This window comes from Ammospiza nelsoni, chromosome 4 (genome assembly GCF_027579445.1).
Source record: "Ammospiza nelsoni isolate bAmmNel1 chromosome 4, bAmmNel1.pri, whole genome shotgun sequence".
Classification (NCBI taxonomy): domain Eukaryota; kingdom Metazoa; phylum Chordata; class Aves; order Passeriformes; family Passerellidae; genus Ammospiza; species Ammospiza nelsoni.
Window position 1 is genome coordinate 17,281,009 of NC_080636.1, and position 19,698 is coordinate 17,300,706.

General features: G+C 38.1%; 1 protein-coding gene across 1 annotated transcript in view; it reads right to left on the bottom strand.

Moving 5' to 3' along the window:
- Positions 1 to 19,698, bottom strand: part of EVC2 (EvC ciliary complex subunit 2) — a 60,721-nt gene that overhangs the window by 38,879 nt on the left and 2,144 nt on the right. The window contains exons 3-8 of the mRNA XM_059471268.1: positions 12,459 to 12,616; positions 11,859 to 11,924; positions 8,181 to 8,367; positions 6,432 to 6,538; positions 5,287 to 5,349; positions 1,288 to 1,422 (exon numbers count right to left, since the gene is read on the bottom strand). Coding sequence (XP_059327251.1) covers positions 1,288 to 1,422; positions 5,287 to 5,349; positions 6,432 to 6,538; positions 8,181 to 8,367; positions 11,859 to 11,924; positions 12,459 to 12,616 — 716 coding nt within the window. The remainder of the gene's footprint in view (positions 1 to 1,287; positions 1,423 to 5,286; positions 5,350 to 6,431; positions 6,539 to 8,180; positions 8,368 to 11,858; positions 11,925 to 12,458; positions 12,617 to 19,698) is intronic.

Sequence of the window (19,698 nt, forward strand, 5' to 3'; positions counted from 1 at the left end):
AGGTGCAATCAGATATGTATCTGAAATCAAATATACTACTTTTGTCTCAGACTGATCTTTGTTAGTATACATCTGATCTGGAATACAGATTAAGAAATGAAGAACACAGAACACTTGTGAAAGTCATCTAGGAAGTTGTCTTCCACTTCAAACTTTCTAGGTAATTAAAAAAATTGCCACACTATACAAATTACATATGGCAACATTACAGTATTATTAGGTGAACAAGATGGAAAAATGAATCCTATCCATGATGGAAGTGATTTAGTTCACAGAGACTTCAGATTGAGGGCTAACACTATTGTGTAAAAACCCCACTATAAATATCTGCTGCTAGACCAAGATGGACCTTTTTTACTAATTCATTATCACTATTTCTTTTGTATCCTTTTAATTTAAAGAGATTTATTTTTCAAACCTAAAATAAATAAAAGTTACTGATGGTGTGATTTTCAACAGCAGAAAGGCTGTAAGTGATTTGTGAGCTACTCTGGTCAGTCCAGAGGGATGAGAGATCACCACCCTTTTGGCAAATGAGGGGTTCAAAGCTCTCAGCACACCTCTCTTAGGACTGCTCCAATCACTGCAATAGTCTCACTAAGGTCTCTAGCTCCCTCCCAATGAAGTTGTTATACTTTACATAAACACAAAAATAACAGTAAGAATGGCTGGAATTGCACCAACTTGATTAATATCTATCGGATTCTGTATTTTCTTTCTCTGGTGCAATATATACTGAAATACTTAAAAATGGAACAGAGCAATGAAAATACTTCATTCTTAATCCTATCTGCTTTGCTTAATCACTGAAGATATATATTATTGCACATTGAAGAAACTAAGACCAAAACTCAAATCCCTATTCCTGATAATCAGAAAAAAATTGCACCAAAGTTGTTGTGTTCAAATTAAGTTGTCTACTCCCTTGGCAACTTCTTATAACCCATAGACATCCTGCTTCTTATTCTGAGGGATGGAGGGGAGGAAGAGAGAAATATGGAAAGACATGAAAAGGCATAGGGTAATCCCCCTCTGATCTAGAGCCAATATCCAGGTACTGACAGCAGTTTTTTTTTCATCTGGGTATCATTCTTACACTCACCTCTAAACCTGACTGCACTGAAGTTTAGAGGATGTAGAGATTACATTATCTGTGAGCCAAATTCATCACTTGGTGGCTTCTTATTCATCTTCAAAAACTCTTCAGACAATCTTAGCAAGTTAAATCATCACATATGATCAGTGAAAAAAATTAAATAACCTACCCTGACAGACAGTACAACTCACCTGGTTTTTACAACAGAAACTCCATTTTAATATTTGGGTTCGGTAAATGATGAAAAAGACAGCACATGTCAACACAAGGGAAATGAAAAAAGCAATGAAGAATGCTGAAGCACTGATGGCATGGCTGTATAAAATCTGAAATTAAAAGATCATTTATTAAAATGCTATCTTTAATATGTAAAAAGGTCAGATCATAACTGTAATTCAAACACTGTAACTGTAAGCAAACTGTAAATGATTTTTAAATGGCTTCACACAACTTCAGGAATTCTCAGCTCTATGCTCTTACTACATTTTGATGAATATTTTCAAAGAAGTGTGTATTTTCAATAGGTTTCCAAGTCAGCACAGTTTGCTATGTTCACCTTGTCCAAATTCCTGTGAATTTCAAGCAAGAGAACCCCACAGACTAAATTTTTTTGCTTTGACTTTTGGGTGCCCTGTACTTAATAGCTTATTTTCCAAAGCTGCCACTTTCCTAAGAAGTCTCATTGAAATTTCTGGCATTTGATGTTGCTCACAGGCTCTGGAAAGTCAGTCAGATGTTGGCTACTTTAATTAATGGCCATTTATTGATTCAATGAAACTGAGAAAAACCATAGGGAGAAAGTACCAATATGAGTTCAGAATAAACATGCAACTGACACCCACCCAATCAGTGTGCAACCTTGCAGCTTCTGCATTAGCCTGAGTCAGAAAAAGCTGGCATAACCATAAGCCACAAACAACTTTTTAGACCTTTCACTTTAGCTCTTAACTTAATCTTTAAACTGAATTGCATTAAAAATTAATTTTTACTTCATGCTCTACATAGCAAAAGTTAATTCAGTGTTTGTTTAGTTCTATGAGATCTTCCAATGAAAAACATAGCACAGCTATTGGTATAATGTTTCACCACTGATCATTCTGCTGGGGCTAGGAACTGTAAATAATTAACATGCTGCTTGTAAGCTGGGTTTGTTTTTTTCTTGGAACAGAAACCTGACAGCATTCCACAGAGTCAATGGTAATTCTGCATAGGAAATGATATTCAAACATGGCCCACAATTTGAAAATAATTTATTGTAATTTGACACCTCTGTCACATCAGGACTCTGACTGAGATCCCTCCACTTTCAGGGAACAGGAGATGCCACAGATAATACTTAGGAAAAAAAAGCTGCTTTGAAACTCCATCATTTTGTCTGAACCCACTTGCATTTGTCTAATTTCCATGCACTCTGTGAAATTTAAGGATCTCTTGAGGCTTCTGGAGAAAGCAAGGATCTGGTGAGGCTATGGATTTGTGAAGCTGGAAAGAAGCTGCTTTTCTTTTGGTGAAGAAAAAGCACTGGCTCTGGAATGACTGTGCTTCCTAAGAGGTGAGACCCATGGTGGGACAGTCAGTTTGCATGAGGGAAGGCAGTTTGGTCTGTGCTTTCATATTTGAAGAAAATGGGCTCTGGAAGGACAGTCCATGTCATTGGGGGGCTGTCAGTCCAAGCAGAACACAGCAGGTGCTTTAATGCCATCTGAAAGCACCACAGCAGATGGTGCAGGGGAGGTGCCAGAGCCCTGGCTCAAGTCAAGCCCAGTGTTGGCCCTGCAGAATGACCTTCAAACCACAGACACATCAGCAGGCCTGAAAAGCCATTCCTGAAGCCAGCCTCTAAAGCCATCCCAGCAGTGGGAAGAGGCATTACAGGCCCAAGAACTGATATGATCCCACTGCTTTGCATGGTGCTGAGAGAAGCAAGCCTCATGAAAATCAGTGTAAAGGAATTACCATCATCTCTCCCATGCCACAGGCTTAGATGGGAGAGCTTCCCTTTTCACCAGTGTCCCATTCAGCATCAAAGTCCCCCAGCCAAGGGCAGAGGCACAAAGTACTGACAGGCCCTGAAGCACTGTGGCACGGACACTCAGATGAGCAATACTCATATTTTTTTCATAACCCACAAAATTACCTTGTTCCAGGCAAGCAAGCACTTTCTTCCAGTGGCACAGAAGAGAAAGGGTTTGTAAAACTTTAAAGAACAGCATAGTATCTAAGTGTTCAAACAAATCATGTGAAAGCTGATGGGACCAATGTAGCATGACACTGTCATGACCATGTAATTAATTCTTCACTTGTCATTCCCAAATACTGCCCACTTAGTCACATATGTGCCTTGGCTTTAACATATCCATGAACAGGCTTAAATAATTACTTTTAATAAATAAATCTGAGATGGAGAGCATTTATGACAGCTGACAATATGAATGAAATAAAATATATCACACCTTCTCCAGCTAATCCTAATTTTCTTGCACAAACTGGTTTCATTCCAAAACACCTCATGCTTGGCCACAGCCCAAAGTCAAATATTATGCATGTGAAACATCATGTTTTAAATAATTCCTAAGCTTTATTTTTTAAAAATTTATGGTATTTTCCACACACTTTTACCACACGTTTTAGTTACAAAGCCTGTTGATTTACTAAGTTCAAATGCAGCTGAGCTAATTTTACCGACCTACAGAAAAGTTCACAAGAACTTTTTGAGGTCCAATATCAAGTTCAAATTGGAAAAAATAACAAGCACAGTAAAAAGGCTTTATTATAATAACAGTTTGCAGAAATTTTCATGGTCAGTTGAGATCAATGTAGCTTACAGCCTTGGCTTTAGACATTAGCAACTGCTGCAAATCAATTCATAGCAAATTTTACATGAATTTTACAAATTCATGAGGTTATTTTTCTAACCCAGTCAGCTGCCTCATGGTTTACACCTCTAAGAGTTTCCAAAAAATAGATTTATGGCAAGTCCATTTGTAATTCTTAGCTATACAAATGTCCAATCCTTTTAAATATTACTAGATCTTTACCCAGGGACTATGAGTTCTCTAGCTTATGTATAGTTTTAGTTCCTACCATGTTTAATCATGGCTTTCATTTTAACAGAATGGGCACTTGATCTTCAGTTACAAGAAAGCCAGGTCTGGACACGTTATCTATTACAATAATAAAAGCTGAGAAGGCAGAGATCCCAGCAGAAGAGAATACTGGAACAAGAGGCCCCTGTGCCCAATCTCCCAAAAGATTGCTTATTCTAAAGGCAGAGAGAAACTCATGGGACAGGTCCATGGAAGGAATGAGTGCTCTAGTCTTCAGGACCTATTCAGGCAAGCCCTATCCACATGCACAGCTACAGCAAAATGTTCTGTGGTGAAACAAACTGTTTGCTTCTGCCTGAACACAAATAATCCCAATACTCTTGCCAACCAAGCCACAGCTTCTTTAAAAACAACCCCTTGCAACAGCAGCCTGTCAAATTAATGAGAGGCTGGGGGAGAGAAACAAGTTCGGGGAAGGGATTACTCTAGCAATAAAACTGATGGATGAAGTAGAGAGTTTTTTAATAAAAAAACTATCTCAAAGAATAATAGTGCTGCAATCAATGTAATTTTGAAGGTTTATTTGGCCTGTTAAAACCTATGTTTCAGAAATACTTCAAAAGCCAAGAACAGAAAGTCATATTGGAAGAATGACTAGTTAAAAAATGAAAGTAAGCATAAACTATGCCACTCTTTCCACAGTTTTATTTGTCAGGCTTGAGTATCAGCATCATACAGAAACCTTTCCTCAACAAGTGGAGGACACTTTTAATCTTTTGTAAAAAAACCCGTTTTCTCATGGTGGTTAGGCACAGCAGCAGGTGAGCATAATCCCCATCACAGTTTCCGATGCCTGGACAATTCTTCAAATGAAAGAACATGGCAAGAAGCATAATGGCATAATGGGATTTTTAGATTTTCTGTACTAAATATTGCTGGTTTAAGACAATAAAAAAGACCCCTTATGTTTAGTCCTGTTTTCTTCTCAAAATCTGAGAAGGCAGAACCTGTGTGTAATTACTAGCCAATAGCTGAGTGATGAGACACAAGTACACATGTACATCCTTAGCTCCTAGGATTTACTTTAGATTGTGCAGAAGTATCAGCAGGAGAGTCAATCTAATATCAAATCATAGAATTTACCTTGGTCTTTTCTTCTTCTGTTATGGTAAGTGATGCTGTCAATGATACAAGATGTGTTTTATTCTGAGAGAGATACAAAAAAATTACCTGTATTAAAAAAAAAAGCAGCAGAATCCACTGGCAAACAGCCTAGAGTCTCTAGAAAAGCTTCTCCTTAGAAGGTTAGCTATACTTCTCATTAAGCTTAAAGCTGAAATAAATCTGATAGGAAAACGCAGTGTACTTAGGGGTAACACTAAAAGACATGAAGCAGCTGCTCTGTGGAATTCACTCCCCCATATCCCAATGCACAAAGTATTACATTTTTCTTTGCCTATAACATCTGGGCTGGCTGAGAATGTACAGAACAGGAGCCACAGTCTCCATAAATCTCTACTTTTACCATGCCATGCCCTGTTTTTTAAAGTTTTCCTCTCTACCGCTCTAGCACCACTCCCATTCACGCAGAACACCTTTTCCTCCAAAACCAAGGAGAAAGGCAATTGAAATGAAAATATAACTGCAGTTTATAATTACATGTAATTATGAAAACTACAGAAAAACCATCAAGTCATATTTAAGAACTGAAAATTTTTACTTTGGCAGAAACCACTTGTCCTGTCTCCTACTCAAAGCCAGGCTAATTCCAGCATTAGAACCAGTTGTTTCAGAACCTGATGCAACAGAATTCTCCAAAGTCAGCAAGGATGGAGATTTGTCAGCTTCTCTGAAAAATCTTTCAGACACAGAAAACTCTTTAAAAGGTGTCTTATGACCAATGAGATTTTTCCATGGCTGCAACTTTTTTTTTCAGTTATTATAAAAATATGGCAAAACTTTCAATCTCTCTGAGACTTCAGCAATATACATGTAAGTCTGTGGGACATTTATTTCCAGGGCAAATTAATAATCTGCAGAGAAATATGAAAAGTATAAAGAAAGGCTACAAGACAACACACAAAAATACTTTACTTAAGGAGATCTAGGACTTCTTAAGCTATGAAGAATAATTAATGCATTTATAAATTCGTAGTAAACAATCAGAGAGCCCAAGAGTTTCATTTCATTACATGATGGCTTCATTGTTTAGGGAGTCTAGAACCACCTTGGAGACTAGTTTTTTTACAAAACTTGTGAGGAGCAGAATAAAATTGTGAATAAAATACCTGTGATGAACTGAAAGTTAGCTTCGCAGGCAGTGTCAGGACCCTGCCGTGCCACATTTCTTCTGAATCAAGAAGTGCAGAGTAGTTGATTGCAAAGTGTTCTCCACCTATTAAAACAGGGATATGGAGAGATTTGCTTTCTTCCATGAAGATTTCTCAAAGATCCCTAGGGAAGGCTTGGAACAGCACTGGAGCTTCTCCTTTATGTCACAGCAGATGCCACACATCCAAAGTAGACAGTTCACGGCCACCTGAGCTCACCAACATCCTTCATATCTGCTGCCTCTTAAGAATTCAAGCAAATTCAGCCCAGGATCTGGAAACTGCATTAAATGATGCCCTGACCTACCCAAAACCATTAATTTTTGATACCAAAAGTCACATGAGGTTATTTTAAAATATTTTTATTACAAAATGGACTGCCTAAATTTTAACTACTAACTTGTTGATTCTCTCCTTATTGAAACCAAAGAGAAATATGACAGAATTCAGCTGAATTTTCATTCACAATGCACTGAAGTATGGAAAAATTATTATGGCCAAAATTGAGCATGACAAGGTACACACGCAAGGTATGGGCTGACTTCAGCATTAATATAGTCATGACGAAACTTCAAACTATGCAGAAATCTAGTCTGCTGGGGTTTTTTCCACTTCAGTATTTTTCACACTGATTTGTCTGGAAAATCTAGTTTCAACTCCAGATTCAGTAATTATAAATAAATTATTTAGCAGCTCCAATTTGGCTTATCAGATATGAAAGCCATTTTTCTATTCTTTTTCAGGGATAATATATAGTTTCCAGGAAATCTCTGTAGAAAGCCATCAATTTCTTCCCATTTCCAAAAAGACCAGTCCTACAACCTCTGCTCAAACTGCTGTTAACAGGAATGGAGTCTGGCTATCCAATTGCAACCAGACAGCAGCCTCAGGTCTATTTATTTTCCTTTTCTACGTGGAAATCTTTCACCATAAAACTATCATAACCAGAGATACTTCCATCATAAAGAGAAATCAGTGAACACTTCTGAAGCAACTGGAGAAATGCTGTGACTCCCTAAAGAAAGCTGCTAATTTTCAACATGCTTGTGATTAGGAAAATGGAGATGAAGAGATCAAGAAAGAGAAAATTTAATGCATGTGCACTGATTGAACTGCTACCAATTAGAAAAGGAACAATCTGACTTCACAACTGGAAGAGGTTTATTTCTCTATTACTTGCTTTGACTTCATAATTTGTTCAGTTTGGAGAGAACCCATACTGAGAAGAGCTGCCTTATTTCTGGTGAATCATCTTCCCAGTTTGTATGGCCTTTTACAATTCCAATGCACCTCAATACCTGAGCAAGTTGAGCTGCTACACTTGTCTAAAAATGCCTCAAAAATATGATTAAAATGCCTTTTGCAGAAATTTTTAAAAATACCCAAAATTAACACATACAATTGTGAAAGACTCTCTTTCATTTTTGATGGCAACTTTTAAAAAGTAAAGGAGGCTCAGTTCTGTGCCTGGAAGACTGGAAGCAGTTCAAAGGTGGGAGTCAAAATAGCTAACAGTGAGCTGACAGAATTGGAAACTGCAGCCTAAAACCTTTCCCAGACTTTTTCACCTGTATTAACTCATAATCAAACAATTTACACCACTGTAATTAATTCATTAAATAAATAAATACATAAAGAAATACTGTGATTTTAACAGATGCACTCTGACATATTTTATGAGGGGTATTTTACTGCAGATTTTGTTACCTTGCAAGAAACTTTTCCTGTAAATCTGTATGCCATTTGTGGTCTTATTCCCACTGTTTTTTTGAACATGTAGACCAGTGATGTTGTCCATGATGATAAGATCTGTGATGTTTGTTGAGAGCAATGTGTTGGTGTTATTAATCACAAGTGTAATGTATGCAGTTTGAGGGTCATGTTCAACATCCACCTGAAATTAGAAATATTAGTATTAATGGTGCAAGATAGCTGTATGGACATCTTAACAGTAAAATTCATAGCCTTGATTACAAATAAAACTTCATTATTTGTGCAGACTTATTTTTTGAAGGTATTCTGAGTGATCTGCAAATGAAACTACACTCAGTTTGATCTCACATTCCCAGTGAGATTTTAATCTTTGGTATGTCAAGCTGTTGCTTGAGACAGCGGCAGAAAGCCAGAAGGTGGAAACTCAGCTCATACAGGACCAGAAGCATAATCAAATTCTGAATATCCCCATGATACTGCATACAACACAAAACTGGATCACAACTTTATAACTAGAGTTTGGAAAATTCTTAAATTTTTACCTTTGTACCACAAGGATGTTTTTTTGCAAGCTTCTTCACTGCAAAGTAATTCTCTCCATGCAGTTTTGGGTTCTATTTTCCTTTCTTTCACAGCAACCCCATTCTCTGAAGGACACTGGCTGTCTTGACTTGCCCTTCTCACATGAGGACAGATGGAGCCCCAGTGAACTTGGGAGTCCATGGCTCTGCTTCCAGTTAGCAGTGATGGTCATACACTAATTACCAATCTCTAGCAACATGCACTCATGTGATTTATTTATTCCACTAAGCCCTTAAGTCTCATTGAGCAAATTATACCCTCTAAATGAAATTATTCAGAGTTGCTTATTGACCTCTCACCTCCCAAACTGCCTTCCTCTGTAACTCATATTAAATTAGAATTGTCTAAATCTTTATAGGATCTATAATACTATGGTGATCTATAGTATATTCATGATGATTTATGAGGTTTAAATAATGACACTAAATTAATAGTCCTTTAACTGACAGAATTATGATTCAGGCCGAACTTTTCTCTTTTTAGATCTTCCTTTGAAGGAAACATCTACACTGTATACGGACACCCGCAAATATAAAATAATAAAGCAGTCCTCATGAAAAATTAGTTCTAAAAATAAGAATTGTGAAAGACTTCATGGTATCCAGAGTCCATGGTATCCATAGGGTTCAATACATGCAGGTATGGTCTCACTGTGCACTGATCTCTGCATTTCTTACTAATTCAGCATAGAACCAGATGACAGTTTTAGGAATTAAGGGATGAAATTCCCAACTATTTATTGTACTAGAAGCTGTAAGCAATGTATAAAAATGTATATATTAATGTATGTGTAAAAATTATTATTATATATTATTAGTTATCTTCCTGAGGAAACCATTGCCGATATCATATGCTTGTATATCATGAGTTACACCCCAGCTTCTGAGAGTTAACATCAACAAGTATTAAAAATATGCTTTGGTCAGATTTTCTCTCTCCTGGTTTCTGAACTGGCATGATGCAGCCAAGATGCCTTTCAACATTTCATGTGCAATCACAAAGTCTAGATACCTGCTTTAAAAAGCAAAATCAAAATGAAACAAGAAAAAAGTCTCAAAACCCCATTTCTCATTAATATTAAATCCATGTTTTTCATTCCTTATTTTTGACTGGTAATCAGACCTCAGCTCAATTGCAAAGGGGTTGAAAAAATTTGGATTTTTTCCCCTGAAATCAGCAGATGAGAATCAAGCAACAGGTATGGTTTGGCAGTTCACTTCAGGTACCTGGGAGAGTGGTATGAAAGACCACAGCAAGAGCATGGACACGACAAGAGAAAAGAGAGGAGGAAGGAACTGACACAGAAATTGAAAGGAATGGAGGATCCTTGTTAGGAGTAAGTTAGAACAACTAGAAACAGGAAAGAAAGGAGAAAAAAGATTAGGCCTTCCAATGCACGAAGACTTAGGAGATTAAGAAACAAGCCAGGTAAAAGTGTTAGAAGACAATCAATTAAATTTAAAGATTTATTTCAGCTCTGTTAAAGATTATTGTCACTGTGTAGTACTGTTACAGAAAAGTTCACATCATACCATGGAATGAAGCTCTTGAAGAAACACATTTCTGGAAAGAAGGAAGACAATGGGTGCTGGAAGCACTGGTAAAACTTAAACACTTCAGTTTCAATAAGGCTATTTCTACATCAAGATGTTGGAAAGATTCTGATTCCAAGAAGCAAACATGAGACACCTCCATGCTCTGAGGAGCGATTCATTGCAGGAGGAGGAAAATGTGCAAAATGCACTTTTCTCTATTTTAAACAGCTGAAGAGCACCATATGGCCAGTCTGTCTCTTAGCATGAAAGCATTTGTTCACTCAAAATAGGACTGAAGCAGAAGACAATGTAAGCCAAGGAAAATTAAATGTGAACTGCATTTGCAGGTGGAAGACAATCACATATAATTGTACAGTTTTCAGTAATTTACAACTAATAGCACCACAAAAGTATTTTCTGATAAAGACAGCATCTATAACACATTACCTTTAATCTCCTACAGCAGTTATTTTGCAGCTTTTAATGAGCCTGTGTGAGGCTGTTGTAAACAGCAGAAAAAAAGAGATGGGACTGTTTCAAGGCCTGTTCCTGAGAGGCTTTGCCATAAAAACTGGAGATGCACAGACAGAAAAGCAGAAGATTCTTTGTTACTACTTCTATGTCTGAAATGCTTACTTCTCAGCCTCATTAATCATGATATGCTGCCATTTCAATAACAACATCAGAGGTAATTAGCACCATGAGATGTGATGCATATTCAGTCTTCTCTACACAGCTGATCTGGTGAAGGTTATAATGTCACCTCCTCTGTACTGGTTACTGAATCCTCTACCCTCAGGCACCATTTCAGGGGCTGAATTCAGATTGGTCCTAAAGTTGGATGTGTTCTCTCTCTCTCTCCAGGAGACAGCTAAGATGAACTGACTGTAATTATAAAAATTCATACCTGCTTCATCAAGTGCAAAGAAAGAGAAAATAAAAAAGGGGAAAAAAAATGAAATGGAAAGTTAAAAAAAATTTCCTTATCTTTGCTCCTTACAAGCATTTACACAAGTCAAATGAAACCTTTTTCCATGAAGTACTGTGCTGCAGGTGAGTGCCACTGAATACTCAGACATGACACAATAGCTTTGTTATGACTGTGTGTTAGGATGCCCAAACACACAATGGGCCACAGAGGGGTCAGGGCTTCATCCTTCAAAGTCCACACTTGACCCAGGTAGGGCACCAATGGCTGGGCTAGGGGAATATCTCAGAAGGTTTATCTCATCTTGTAAAATTTGTCTATCTCTACCCAGTCTCTTGGCTGATTACTCTGGAGTTATTGGGGTTTGCTCATTTGCAGTTTTAGAAATTGACAGTCAGGTTTTTACTTCATTTTACCACAATCCAAAATGCCCTGAAGCCTGAGATTTCACTGACTTCTGTTTTGAATCAACATTGCAAAAACAATGCCTCTCAGAGAGTGGGACCATTGTAACATCAAAATGCACATATGGCCAAAAACTCAGCATGGGCACAATCAGGTTCCCACTTTTGAAAGATCATTTGGACACAAACTTCCTACCAACAAGAGAAATGTAAGAAAACTTACCATGCCACATTTCTGAAGGGTTATTCCAAATTCAGAAGACACTGACATATTGGACACATCTTCAGGCTAAGGAAGAAGGGGAAAAATCTACATAGTGTATGAAAACACAATTCACAAACTTCAGCAACAAGTTAAATTATGTAAATAAATAAATAATAAAAAAAAATATAGAGGTACCAATTGGCTTCCAATTTAGGAGTTTTGTTATCCCAACAGTTTAATCTTTTTCCTAGTCTAAATGTGTAAAAACTACTTATTCCCACAAGTATTAGATTAGAATCTTATTGATATATTCATCTTTTGACTATCATGATTCACAAAAAAAACACACTATGCACAAAGTTCATCAGACTATACAGCTTCTTTTCACTACTAAGTTTCCATCAGAATTTACACAGCAATCACACAGCTGTACCTGTCACAGGAATTCTTTGGAAATCCCAAAACTATCTGATGCTGCTGAAGTCAGGTCAAATGAACACAATCATCTGAGACAGAACTAGAAATGTACTAACTGGATAGTAAATTCCCAACATTCAGTTTTACAGAGTTGCTACAACCCTGACAAACACTGAAACTGGCAAAGCATCTGCTACTGACCGGGAGGCGGCTGAGGTCAGACTCCCGTTTGAACAGCACCTTCTTGGTCCAGGAGGGGATCAGGGCGAACAGCGAATGGCTCCAGGGGCTGTCCGGGGCTGCCGAGCTCAGCACCTGGGCAGGGGCTCTGCTGGCCTGAATGGCCTCAGGCAAGGGCACTGCTGAAAACCAAGGCAACATCCAGCATCAGAGCTCAGGCTGGGTCCTGCATGGCAGCCACTTGGTGCAGAGGCCAGCCAGGGAGAGGGCTCAGGCACCAGTGCTCCGTGCGCCTCTCCCAAGGCACTCAAAATCACGACAAGCAACAGAGACTGAGGCCAGCCAGGAAACAGAGATGGGATTTGTCCTGCAAAACCCAGCAGGAGTCAGAAGAAAACTCTTTCCTCCCATATACCCAACAGAAAACTTCCTGCCCTTTAAATGTAAAGTATTTAATGCATGAATTAAAAGGTTTAAGCCATAAATCAACTGTTAATGTTTTCAACACAAACTTTCAGCAAAGCATAAAGAATTCAAATAATCCACAGTGTGAGGGGCATCAGTGCTAAAGGTGTTCTGCTTTAAAAATGCAGTCTTCCAATTAAGCATTGACCTTGCCAATACACATTCAGAACTGAAATACTTCTCAGCTGAAGATGGGTCTCAGTTACATTTCAGTTGAAGTGCCATCAAATCAAATGCTCATAAATTTAGTAATAAGCAATATAAATGCTAGCTTATACTCTTAAATTTTTATGAAAGATTAGTCAGTGATATTACACAAAGTAACAGGCATAGTTTTGAAATCATATCACTTTGATCTAAGAGAGTAAAGCACATATGACATTAATAAAATAAGCTTATACTAAAAGTAAATAATTTAATATGTTAAATTGCCAAAAGGTAAAGCTGCTGAATTAAGAGAAATATGTTATGAAAATTTAAAAAGATAGCTGGTTGCCTATGTTCAAATAAGTTATTTTTTTCATTTTTTGCTTAATATTATTCTCATTTATTACTTATTTTTAAATTAATTTTCAGCAATATACATTAAAATGAACAAAAACTCCCATTAAAAAGGCAAGTAATTTTTTGAAATTACTTTTCTATGAAAAAGCCTATTACATATTAATAAAATATGAAAAGCTGAAGACACTAAAATCTCACCAATATGAGTAGCAGCAGTTTTTCTGAAAAGCCACTGCTCTATAAGAAGAACAATATAGGGAAATACAATTAGTTGCAAATAGAAAAGCATGGACAGAGCATTCAGAACTGGACCCTTAAAAGGAGCCTTAAAGCATCAATGCACACGAATCACTAAAAATAATTCTGTTAACAGAATGAATGAGATGCAATCCTGTTGCTTACAAAACCCAGGTGGACAAGCACTTGGGAAGTTTTCCTGTCTTCCCAATGTTTGTTTGGAAGGGAGTATACTCAACAAAATTGTGAATATATTGGCCAGGGAAAGTTGGTGTCTATATTTTATGACCAGTTTTAATTCACTTCTCTAAGTTTTACTTAAGTATTTAAACCACTGTTAAACAATGTGACAGATTTGGACTAATTTGGGGACTTTAAAAACAACATGGCAAACTTGGTGAGAACAGGAACATGTAGAATTATAACAAATGTCCACATATCTTTGGGGTTGGAATTTTTTCAAGACAGTCATGCATGGCTTATTTCAATTTCAAGACTAAGCAATGCTGCAAATCACTCAGAATGAAACCGGTGCTGAATTTTCAGTGCAGTACAAATCTGCTTGATATGAATTTGAGCTCACCTAGCCATGACACTCCCCAGCAGATCCAAATACATTGTATCTCACCTCCAGTGGTTTTAAACCTGTTTCTGACTACTGAATCAAGCCTCTTTGCAGTTTCATAAAAATATATTCACACACCGAAAAAGATTAATTTTATATATGCTGTGTCTCTCATATATTAATGCAACTGTCACCCCATTCCTATGAAGGAGGGCAGCAATTCTCCTTTTGTTTTCTTGACTACAGGAACTTTCCTTTACCATAAACAGAAACCCTGAATGAGCTTCTTTGTAGGGCTTTGTAAGTCAAAGTGACAAAAATGTATTAATTCTGTTGAGCAGCTACTACCTTTAAGGTGCTTCTTGTTTTGCAGTTCATTTACTTCTGAATTTGGGATAAGGGTCGTCAGCCAATAAGAAGCGTGCTATTGCTTCATAGGGTATCTTTTGACCTTGTGTCCTGTGTAGTATAACATTTCCATGAGCACACCCAGCTGCACTCTACATGTGACAGCAAAGCCTGACACTCTCCCTCTAAAGAGTATCAAATCCACAGTAAGCAATTTAATTAACTGATCATGTTCCCTGACTGGGAATGAATCTCTGTATTACTAATTACACAGATGAGTCTGTTTTCAAGTCGTGCTTTGCCACCACTTACAATCCCAAGATAATGTTCCCCATCCCCAGCAGAAGTCTCCAGCATGTTATTTAGCTGCTCCATCATCAGTAGCTGAAGTAGTTGAACTTTTTATGTTAAGCAGCTCAACATTGATGATGATGACAGGGATGTTTCTGCAAATCCACTTGTATATTCCCAGTGGAAGGTTTTGCTTAAACAGATTCACCCAGTATGATGCATGTCCATACAGCAACTTGTGCCACTGCTTTTCTCTAGAATTTTTCTCATCCTGCCTATTAATTTTTAACATTATAGTCTGTTCTACAATACTCTAGATCCACTGTCAGTAAAGCTGCACTTTTCTGTGGCATTCTTGTTTCAAGTATTGACTGCCAATTAAATAAGTTTTTTCTGATCCACAGATATTTAACTGTCACTGCAACAGCTAATCTACAAGAATTTAACTGCTTTGCCACATAACTTGCTGCATATTCAACATCAGCCAACATAATTGTATTTATCAATTCACCTTCTGTCTCTTTTCAGGTAAGTTCCTATTGTAGATGTAGGATTGTAGATGTCTGCTGGATGCTTGAAAAGCTAGACTCTAAATATGTGAGAAAGGATGGTGGTACAGGCATAATACATTCTGTCTTCTTCACATACATTCTAGATTTCTGTTCTGAAACGTTTGTTGTTTTTTTTTTAACAAATAGATTAATCAGACTTGGGAAAATACTAACATTTGACTGCTGAACCCTTTCACTGAAAAGCACTGGGCTTTCTTTTGGAAGCTGCTCAGAGGTGCAATTTGTTTCCACGGTGCCATCAACACTGCCCTTTCAGAGATGCATCCCAGTGCTGACAGTGACTCTGAGGTCTCTTTGTTCCTTCCACTCTTTTCTTCCTACAGCTTCAATCTTCATAATTTTCTGGCTGTTTTCGGAAAAGCCATTATCAGGCTGCAAGGTCATAATTTTCATTGGTTTCTAAATGGCAACTATTCCCACCCCTTTTTGGAAGAAAATCTCTGCAACGCGGGGGAACAGTTTCAGCTTTGCCCCAAGCAGCCCCTCTCAGCTGGGCTGGCCAGGCTGCCACCAGGCACTCCCTGACTACAGGGCCTCAGGCAAAAACATTTCCCAGCAAGCAAACTACCAGAGCATGGGGCTTCAACTGGGGCTTTCCTGTAAACATCTCCAAAGATGCCAAATCAAACAGTTCATCAAAGAAAGACAGAAATTTCACTTTCTTTTGAGCTGTGAGACAATATCACAATCTTTAAGAACAATTTTTTGTTTTTTTTTTTTTTAATTAAAAATTCCCCTGTTTTACAAGGCATCATCAAGCTGTTAAATATTTTATCTTACTTTTAATTAGCACATTAATAAAACGTTTTCCCATTATTTAATTCTACATAAATCCAATATAAGTGGATAGATCAGAACCCTGTCTTAGGTAGACCTTGAATTGAATTTCAAAATGAAAACACAAAAAACATATTAATATAGCTGCAACAGCTGGAATGCTGGTGTAACATTTTACCTCTCACATTCCCACAGGATTCACTCAGTTCCCCACGTGAGCATTCCACCACCATATGAAATAACAAATGCACAGTTGATCAGAGCATCCTCTGCTACTTAATGTTCAATTTTCTTTGCTGTTCTCCCTAGGTTGCTACTTGCCACTCCAGCTCTGTACACTATTGCCTTCTGGGCAATATGGCTCTTCGGGGCTTCCAGCTGCCACTCAAGGCACAGGCACTACACTTAGGAAGGAGAGCACCCACTGCCAGCCCTCACTGCACTCACTTGATGCTCAGGGAGTGCAAATACTGAGGATCCAACCTTGTACAAAAGGCACCTGCAGTGTAGAGAATGTGATGAAAGTGGATCTGTGTTCATACAGGCTGGGGGTAGAAGGATGGGTGTTGTAAGAAAAGGTTTTTTCCCCTGATTGTGGACAGCACACTGTCCTTTACTCTGAAATTAGTTCTGTGTAAGGACATGGACCTGGCACAGCAGAAGCCTTGACCACTGGACTCAGGGGGCTGAGTCCTGAACTTGTCAGTGGCATCGACCACCCACCTTTAGAACTGCACACACAACATCACGACAGAAGTTAAGCTGAAGGTTACTCCTGGCTACAGCAATTAGATAGGATAAGAGAAAATCAAAATCATCCTACAATATATTTACATCAAAAACTCCAGTATGTCCTTAAGGCTTCTATACCTTTACAGCCCATTCTAAGCAGTAGAATGCCAAATTACAGGAGGAAAGCAAAGACACTGACAAGTTTGTGAAATTTCAAGTTCAGAATTAAAAATGAGAAAAAAAGCCCAACAATTTAACTAAGACATTAATTCTAATTTATGGTTCTCAAGGGCTAAATATTTCAATTCAGATTCCAGAGTCTCACTTGCTTACCCACCACAAATTTATCAGCAAAGCTTTGAACAATTTTGCTTTATTTCAGTGGGTAAGACAGGAGTTAAATATACTCACTTGCTATATTTTTGTTGTTGTTGTTCTAAATTACTCCCTGTCTTGAAAACCATCCAGGATACAAGATCCAATTTGAAGTCCTTTCAATTACACACAACAATGAACAGGCAAAGGTAGCAATTTATGGTATTCAGTTTTGAATGTTGCCATTAGCTTTTCTTGTTACAATGTCAAAGAAACTACGGGCATCAACAAGAAAAAACAAATCTACTTTCCAGGTCTGTTTTGAATAAATCAGAGCAGACTCAAAATATAGCTCTGAAAAATCCACTGTGTTCCTCAGTCACAGGAATATTCTGGGGTTGTCTTTTCTCATCTTATGCAGAAACAACTCAAAAAAGCTTCCAAAAGAAACACTGAGATCAGTGTGCCATCACAAACCATTTCACACTTCAGCACACTGCCAGTCTCAATGACAAAGGTTTTATGCATCTCTTAGCTTTCATCAAGTACTTCTTCAGTAAAACCTAAAGAGTGTAATACTCTGATTAGGCAAATCACTAAAATCTTAAGTCTTAAATATATGAAAAATTTATATTTACTAGAATGGGACAGTTTTCAGTTATAAAATCAAGCATATAATTCAGTGCATGTAGCACTCACTTAACATATATATTTACCTACTAACAAAATGCCAGAATTTCACAGAATCACAATAATTGAGTTTGGAAATTACTCTTGAGATTAAGTCCAATTGCAAACCTAGCACTGTGAAGTTCACCAGTAGACCATGTCTCAAAGCACACATCTTTTAAATGCCTCCAGGTATGGCACAGCGACCCAACCACTTCCTTGGGCAGCCTTTTCCAATGCCTGGTAACCCTTCCCATGAAGGCATTTCTCCTAATATCCAAACTAAATCTCCTCTGGCACAACCTGAGGCCGTTTTGTGTCATCCTGTCACCTGTTACCTGAGAGAAGAGGCCGATCCCCACTTCACTACAACCCCCTTTCAGGTAGCACAGAAAGTGAGAGGGTCCCCCCCGAGGCTCCTCTCCAGGTTCATCAAGCCCAGCTTCCCCAGCTGCTCCCCTTAAGACTCATTCTCCAGAGCCTTCACCAACTTTGTTGCCTTCCTCTAGACACACACCAGTATTTTAATGTCTTTCTTGCTGGCTGAAGACAAGATTTGAGGTGCAGCCTCCCCAGTGTCCAGTTCAAAGGGATACCAGTTCCTTCATCCTGCTGGCCACACTGTTTTAACTATTAACAAAATGATACTGCATATCAAAATCCTCCTTTTTTTTAGGGCTAGAAGGTTTTTCTTAAGTATAAAACCATACTCATTTCCTCTCTTGGTGGATGCTACATGAATAATTTGCAATCCATCACAAAGCAGGATGCACACAGTAAAGATGACATTGAATAAACACTGGGAAAAAACAAGCTCAGCAAATCTGAATTACTTGCTTTCATATTTAAATTAATAAACTCATTTGTGAATTAGCCATGGCACAGGGCAGAGAAATTAGAGGTATCTCACTTGATAACTGCTTCAAAGCATGTAATTTCAAGGCAAACACATGTCATGAAATAATCTCTTGGGGAACCATAGTGATGGAGATGTTTATTTAACCCAGTGTTACCCTGTTAATGTGCTATATGAGGACATCCTAACCTTACAGGATATACTCATCTCTACCATGCTCAGGTGAAGTAGAACACTATTTATAATACATACATAGAAATTAAAGAAGAGACTCAGAGAAACAGTGTTTTTCTCAAATTTACATAAAGAGCCTGTGGCAGTCAGCCCTCAGATGCAGCTACACCAAGCTCAAAGTGACTTACTCTAAGTTTTAATTAGATTAGGCAACTACCACTGGAGACACTGACCACACCTGAGATCACTGACAAGAATACTTGTTATCTGCTGTGAAGATTTACCAGCATCCCAGCAGTACCTCTAAACCCACTACATCTATCAGTCTCTAACCAACAACATCTAACAGTCTTTAACAATCAGTCTTTGGTCCAGGACAAAGTGGTCCAGCCATTGCAGTTCCAGAGGTCTATAAAAATAGCTTCAAGAACAGGCACTGCAACACTGCTGGTAAATGCACAAGGGTTAAGCTAGCTTCTGAACATCTTGATCAGCTTTAAGTAGTTTGGGTTTTTCACAAACCTGGGAACTCTGGACATCAGAGGGTGCTCCCCCATAGCACTATGTTTAATACTGAAAAAGGGCTCCTCCTGAAAATGATTCAGAGCAGGGTATGAAATGAAGCGTCTTCACAAGGGCTTCATTCTAGATGAGCCATTTAGGGAACCTAAAGCACCCTTGTTCCTAACTTCTGTGCAAACACTCTCCTGTAGCTCAAGACTGACAGTCTCACTGGTGTCAGCAGGCCACCAGGGT